This window comes from Tachypleus tridentatus, chromosome 13 (genome assembly GCF_004210375.1).
Source record: "Tachypleus tridentatus isolate NWPU-2018 chromosome 13, ASM421037v1, whole genome shotgun sequence".
NCBI lineage: Eukaryota > Metazoa > Arthropoda > Merostomata > Xiphosura > Limulidae > Tachypleus > Tachypleus tridentatus.
Window position 1 is genome coordinate 171,870,178 of NC_134837.1, and position 8,067 is coordinate 171,878,244.

At 30.4% G+C, this 8,067-nt stretch overlaps 1 protein-coding gene across 1 annotated transcript in view; it reads right to left on the reverse strand.

The window, feature by feature from the left end:
- Window positions 1-7,825, reverse strand: part of LOC143238518 (juvenile hormone acid O-methyltransferase-like) — a 38,074-nt gene extending 30,249 nt beyond the window's left edge. The window contains exons 1-3 of the mRNA XM_076478806.1: window positions 7,764-7,825; window positions 5,539-5,746; window positions 4,358-4,504 (exon numbers count right to left, since the gene is read on the reverse strand). Of these exons, the coding sequence (XP_076334921.1) occupies window positions 4,436-4,504; window positions 5,539-5,724 (255 nt within the window). The 5' untranslated portion in view covers window positions 5,725-5,746; window positions 7,764-7,825 and the 3' untranslated portion in view covers window positions 4,358-4,435. The remainder of the gene's footprint in view (window positions 1-4,357; window positions 4,505-5,538; window positions 5,747-7,763) is intronic.
- Window positions 7,826-8,067: the final 242 nt, after the last annotated feature.

Sequence of the window (8,067 nt, forward strand, 5' to 3'; positions counted from 1 at the left end):
AGTATTTTAATTTGATATAACTAATTATCTGAGTTTTTCATTCAAATTTACAATTCTTTAGTTTTACACGTCATAGAATTCGTAAAAGTAATTTCCCATACACAAACAATGAAGGGATAGTGTTTCACCACTTATTACACAATGGTATTAAAACTAATGTTTTCATTACGTTGATGTGTACTAGATTAGAGATACGTACTTGATACTTCTTGCATGTTCTCTATTGAAATGTTATTTCAGAGTTGTTGTTTCTTGTTTTTTATACATTTCAAAAGTATATATTAAAACAATGAAGCAAGGTAAACTTTTTCAGTCTAGTTTGGATTATCATTTCCTCTGTTATCTATCAGAAACTTGTAGAAAAAAGCTTCTTAAGTGTATTAGATTATAGATATAAGTGTGAGTGATAAAATTATCTATTTGACCCATGAACACGCAACTCCCTGTTTCCTCCTAAGGAAGACAAAGTCCTTTCTTCATATATCTTTATCAAAATGAAGCCATTCCTATGCCTGAAGTCAGAAAAGCATCCACGTTAGTGATAAACTCTACACAATGAACTTGTTATGTTTCAGTGTTTCCTTTTCAAATTTCTCTAGCTTTGCCTATATTTCAAAACCTTCTCCAGCTTCATAACGACAAGATTCTCTGTACGAATTGTAATTCAAGCCTACTCATCTTGGCTATAATATTTGAGCTTTCATAAAATATTTTTGAATGTTTTGTAATGGTAGAAAAACACAGTCAACGCTAACATATCTTTACTTCAGGCTTATTATACCAACAGTAACTACACTTGTAAAGTTTACACTTGCACCCCAACCATTCGTAATGGATAGACAGTAATTTAACTATTATATTTTGTTAAATGTATTTTGACCATTATGATTCCTCTTATTTCGAGAAATCAAGCTTGACTTTACACACAAACTGATTCATACAGGTTAAATATCAATGTATATAATACAATAAAAGATAAAATGTGGAAACTTTCAAAACGTTGTCCTTATGTTTCTACAACCGGTAGTTACTGTTCACTAAAACAAGTTTTAAATTTGTCAATGATTAGATTGATACACAGTTTTATTGAAGGCCTTGTAGTATCTTCTCGTACTTTGGTGGAGTTAATAACATTAATAGCGAGACATGTATATACACTGTATTCCTGTAAATATGATGGTGCCTAAATTACAGGCAACATATGTATCAGGTTGCTTCACTATGAAAGCTTTTTATTTGTCTGTTATAATTTCTGATCACTTTACATTGGATTTTATTGCTTTCGCATAATTTACTCGTAAAAAATCTTTAATAATGTCATTGTTAAAAGTCAGTATAAACAACATTCAATTTTTAAATACTTAAAACAGGGGACCAATTGTATGGAGAGCTACAAGAAAAACCTGATTTTTACTAGCATTATTTTACCTGTGTGTGTGTTTTGTTTCTTATAGCAAAGCAGCATTGGGTTATGTGCTGGGTCTAGCGAGGGAACTCGAACCCCTGATTTTAGCGATGTAAATCTGCAGAATTGACAGCGAGGGACTTTCGTTCTCAGAAAAAATAAATTATAAATAAAACAACAGGAAACAAGAAATACTGTATCGTATCATGATATATAAGTCCGTTAATATAATTTCCATAAAGAAAAATAAGAACAAAAAATTAACTATAATTAAATCAAAAACTAATAAATACTTACGAAAATATCATAAGTAAAAACGAATTATTTTAAACAACTAAGCTGCAATTACCCTAATAATACAAAGTGAAAATAAACAAAAGAAATAACCCAGAGGAAAACTAAGTTTTATAATTATTGGAAGTACAAAAACATATAAAAAATAACCAAGCTTAAAGTACAAAACCGTTATTGTAAGAACGAAATAAAAGAAAACCAATCATGAAAAAATAAAAATACAAAACAAACAACAAAAACAGAAGAAAGTTATGTGATAATATACTACCAGCTAAAACAACAAAAAACAAACTACTGATAAAATATAAAAAAGCAAAATGACAAAAGTCACCAACACGATAAAATAACAAATTATTTTTTGTTTACCACAGTGAAGCAATTTTTATATAGGGTTTGTAGGATATTTAACATTTGTGCAACAAATTTTGCTCTAAATTTAAAGTATTGCAATTACATATTGAATTTGAATATCTTCCAATATATTGGTATTATGAAGTATTGTTTGTTTGTTTTTTGAATTTCGCACAAAGCTACTCGAGGGCTATCTGTGCTATCCGTACCTAATTTAGCAGTGTAAGACTAGAAGGAAGGCAGCTAGTCATCACCACCCACCGCCAACTCTTGGGCTCTCTTTTACCAACGAATAGGGGGATTGATCGTCACATTATGACGCCCCCACGGCTGAAAGGGCGAGCATGTTTCGTGCGACGGTCAATCCAACTTTTCGTTGGTAAAAGAGTAGCCCAAGAGTTGGCGGTGGGTGGTGATGACTAGCTGCCTTCCCTCTAGTCTTACACTGCTAAATTAGAGACGGATAGCACAGATAGCCATCGAGTAGCTTTGTGCGAAATGCCAAAACAAACAAACAAACATTATTCCTAAGTAAATAATTTATCATATCTTCGATTATCCACCGAATTAAAAAGACATTTAACAGTCATTTGCATACTTGCTTCTACTAAAACGAAGTTCGGTTTCGAATTTCTGTTACACCAAACATGCTCGCTCTTTCAGCCGTGGAGGAATTATAATTTGAAGGACAATCGCACTTTTCGTTGGTAAAGGAGTAGTCCAAGAGTTGTCGGTGGGTTGTGATGACTAGCTGCTTTCCCTCTAATCTTTTATTGCTAAATTAGGGACGACTAGCGCACATAGCCCTCGAGTAGCTTTGCGCGAAGTTCAAAACATACCAAACCAAGAATCTTTACGCTTATCACTGAAGACAGCTACAAACATATCTAAATATAAATTCTAAATGAAAGTATGTAATAACATATTACACCGAAACATTGAAATAACTCTCACTTTTATTTCAAAAATAAAACTTTTTAACTATTTAATAATAGTTACGTAACATTTAATAAATTACATATTTCTTCATTTATAAAAAAGAAAAATGGAAAATTGATGTTCCTTAAGTCTTAAGTTATGTGTTAAAGTTCTAGTTTGTTTGTTCAGAAATTTATTCTTATATAATATAAAATTTATTAGGTTCGAATGGCGTAAGACATTTTCAATTACCTCTATCACTATGTACTTTACAAGTTGATTCTAAAACTGCTATGACGAAAATACGAATTGTAGTTAGTGTTATTAAATGTTATAAAGAAAAGAAAAGAAGGTAAGGGAAAAAAATAAAATATTATATTTTACTAATCCTTGTACCTTAAGTCATTCGTTAACAAAACCAAGATATATTGTATCACTTCAGATTTTAACTTCCGTCTTGGGGTTTGTGGGAATAAACTTGGCAAACGGACTGGGGATTTGGTATAAAACAGTCGTCATTTTGTTTGTGTTAAGGCGTTCTGTGGATATCTCAAATACTTAATCTAAAATTAATATGACGTTTTCATACTTAAACTAATACACTAAAACCTGCTACATGTACCCTAGTTCTATGTGCAGATGTCCTGGGAGTAATAGAAATCATAAGGCGATATGAGAACTCCGCAGAAAGTGTGGTTCCTTTATGCAAGTTTTAACAATACTGGTAACATAATAATATTCTGTTCCACGTTCTTCACCAGATTCTTTCTATTATCAGTAGCTTCTGATTAAATCAAGATATTTATATAGATCAAGATTAAAACTCAGCATCTTAAATAATGTTACTTTTAATTACTAATCTAACTAGGAGTATTAATTTTCCATTAATTTATATGTTTCGATGTTATCGCATTTTCAGCCATTATCCTGATATTATCTAAATTTAGCATCAAGTAGGTTTTTAATTTAGTTCTAAGTAAAAGTAGCTAACAGTGAAAATATGAAATTATAAGAAACCGTATAATAAATACATATATATTCCAGAGGTTTTAAATAATCTTATTAATAAAACTAACATCAATGGAAGATGCAATAAAACTTTGCTGAATGACACATCATTTTGCTTCATGCACTTTATTATGACTTTAGATATCAGTTTTAATATTTTTATTTGTTTAATATAGTTTAATAATGTACTCGAACTACTTTTAAATAAACAAATATTTGTATTTGATTAAACGTGACGCATGCTTTGATAAATATGTCACACTTGGGTGTGACAGTTTTAGAATCATTACAGACAGATTACCATGTTTTTTAAAGATAACTCAAGGAATACATAACCAAAATGTCTTAGTAAAATACATACAAAGTTAACCCTACACTTACCAAAAAATGTTTTTCTGAATCAAAAGTAATAGATTCCAAACTTCAAGTTACAGCGATGGGGACAAATCCATATTCTTCTCACACTTTCTTGATTTCAGCAAAATAATCATTCGACATAAGCGTAAATGGAATAAATTTTTCTAAACCCTGTTGGAACATAGGATAATTTTAAAATTCAGTACGGATTTTATTTAAAATTAATATGTCAATTTATTAACAAAAATAATTTATCAAGTTAAAGAAAATAAAAGTATAAAATAACTTAAATAAACGTTATTCTGTGCACCACACACCTTCAAACATCCTTAAATCTATAACTTATAATATTTCATTTCAATCTATTTTTCATTTTGACTTTTAATAGGTAGCGCAATAACTGTTTGTTTTGCCTACAAGGATGATATTTATAATTATGTCAAAGTTGCTAAAGACATATAATCCTATGTTAAATTTTAAGCTACTGATTAAAGAGAAGGCAGCTCTTTAACATCCTAAACCCACCATCCATTCTGCAACATTTACTGTCACTTTTATGACAGTATCATACCTTAAAGTGAAGCGAATATTTTGTGATATTGCATGGTTTGTTAAGATAGAGCTCTTTATATATATATTTATTAAATAGGATTTCTAAATGTTTTAAACGACAACTGAGTGAACCGTTAGAAATACAAGCATCTGTCCAATATTGTGTAGCAAGTTTCGAACTGTTACTTCAACTGTTCCAGTTTTATGTATAATGTTTAAATGTCTTGAATTCACTTTTAAATTGGGAAATCATCAGCGTGCCGATTTTTAATTCAGTTTTAGACGTTTAAATAAACAATTTAGAAGTTAAAGGGACTTGCGAAATACCTTAAACTGTTGAAATTACCAAATAAATATATTTAATGAGTTCTAGGTTCGTATGTATGATTTGACAAATGTAACATTCTAACAAAAGTAAAATGATTTGAAGGAGTCATTGAAGCAATATACATTCGTGTTTATTGACCGGTGGCGAAGCGATAAGTTATAATTCTAAAACTTGGGTTTCGATACCCGTTTTGGGTAGAGCATGGAATTATGAGATTTGACCTTGAAAATGATAAGCAAAAACTTTCAACTTTTGTTAAAATAAATGCATAATATACAGAATATATAATAACATCACAATAACTACCACAGCTGTAAATTCTTACGATAAAGTACTGTTTCCACTCTTCATTCTTAGACATCTCTAACCAAACAGAAAACTGTGGAGATGATGCTATTCCAAACGACAGAAAGTAGCCCCCTGGTTTTAGTATACCCCGAAGAACCTCAAGAAACTTTCTAATATCTTTGACATAGTGAAAAGAAAAGAAAGCGAATACTTTGTCAAACATTTTCGCCCATTGCTGAGGTGTCCTAAAAAGAAAAAGTACAATGTATTACATTTCTTCACAATGTTAACTAAACGTTTATTTTAAACTGCATTATTCATATATTTCCATTATTTTCAAATTGTCATCCCATTATACATCTTGAATTCATGGCATAACCCTGGTAAAACAATTGTCGTAAAGTTAACTTTATTTTAAAGACACAATATGTATCGGAGAAATGATTAAAGTTTCTCAAATGTTAAATGTACTAGTCATCCTTAATTTCGCCACATTAACTCCTATAATTTGGTCAACTATAGCACAGTTATATGAAAGTTTTACATCATAAGCATGATGATATTTAGACATAAGATTATTATATTCGTAAGATAACTGTGTAATTAGGTGCCTCAGCGTATTACAACGTTTATTTTATTAGGTCTAAGCTTCATTGTAACTACTTACTTAATGTATATGGTTACCTAAGTGCAGCTTAATTTAACAGTTTGATTTGTATTCATGGAAAGCTTATACTCGACATAACTTCATAAAATCATTCTTCAGTGCACTTTTTTATTTAATAGGATTTCTTCCCTTTACCGTTTTTCGATTAAATGGTTTCAAAAGTTTTTAATAACTCAGAAACATCCACACACACACATATATATGTATCAGAAAACTGATCATTGCATTGTAATGTGGCGGAAAATCCTATTATTCACTGGTAAAAGAGTAGCCCAAGCGTTAGCGGCGAGTTCTAAAGGCTAGCTGATTCTCCTCTAGTGTATCACTGCTAAATTGAGGACGGCTAGAGAAGACAGCATTCGTGTATCTTTTCACGAAAATTAAAAACAAACAAACGACAAACCACGTCATCAAAATGTACGGTTTCGAGACCGGTTATTACTGGTTTACTTTTAATGTGTTTATATTCCTAAAGCCTTTCAATTTAACAACTTTCTGCTACAAAATATTACACAGAAATGTTCGTGTAAATTATTTTTGCATGAGTAATTAACAACAAGTATGTTTTTTCAACAGAAAATAGCTTAGCAAGGCCCCTTGACAACACAGTAACCTTAAGAGTTAAGCAAATGTGATGATATAAATTAATATAAATGTTTCGATTTTGATTATTGCCTCAATTTTCCTGTAATATAAATTCGTTATGACGAGAAAACCCACTTGTAGAGAAATATATATATGTAAAAACGGCTGGTAAGGTTTGAGAAATTTTATGTAGAGGAGCAAACAACGTTTCGACCTTCTTCCTTTCACGTATATATTTATGATACAATTTATTCCAAGTTGTCACACTATAACAATTTCATATGTTAAGCTTTCTTGATATAACATTTTACACATTTATTAATTGTATATTGTCTAAAAAATACACATGCTGTTTCACTGAGTCCAGCTTGGCTTCCTAAACAGACTTTCTTCACAACTGTACACAACCATGTGATATTAAAGATAAGAAATGAGAGAAAAAACTAAATAGCTATTATCAGTAAAAAAATACACTTTCTTTAAAGTTATGCATATATCGTTTAAAATGACTGGAATCATTAATCAAACAATTAGTTATGGAAACTGAATGTAAAAAATATTGGGTTGAGGAATAATTCGTGAGGGTTTTTTCAACTTAAAAAATATATTCATAAATGAAACGCTTTTGCAAAATATTTCATGTCATTTGGTAGATAATTTTTTGCTCTAATAGATGGTGTGTTTGATTTTCATATGTCTTTAATTTTTGCTTTCATTTTTAGCTCATTAAATGGAATGTCAAGTGGACAAAATCGAGCATTTTCGACACCATCTGCTTTTCGCATTTAATTTCTTGCAATTTCGTTTACAACAATGCATACTATATACCTAGGTATTACATGAAATAAAGTATCATAATAAATGTTTTGGGTGTAATGTGTTCATGCATTGTATAGTCTTGCATGTAATGCTTGAATGAAATTATTTAAAAACGCTCACGAATTATTCCTCAACCTAATACATCCAGTATATGGCTATTTATATATATATATATATACTTTTCTTCTTACTTTTGTGTTATATCTAAAACAAAGTATTGAATCCGTTTGTCACTGAATGTTTCTCTGGCGAATTCAACAAAAGCTGGCTGAATATCAACAGCAAAAAAGTTTCGTTACGTTCAGACAGTGTGGTAAAAGTATATTTTTAGTGACGTCACCGGGACCACATCCAAAGTCTAAAACAAAGTCCCAGTTAGAACCGGTCAGCTTCGAGGCGTAATATGATAATTTTGAAATTACCCACTCTAAATCCTCTCTTTGACTATTTAAACAATACTGGGCTAATTTCGAATTCATTCTAAGAAAGTAAATT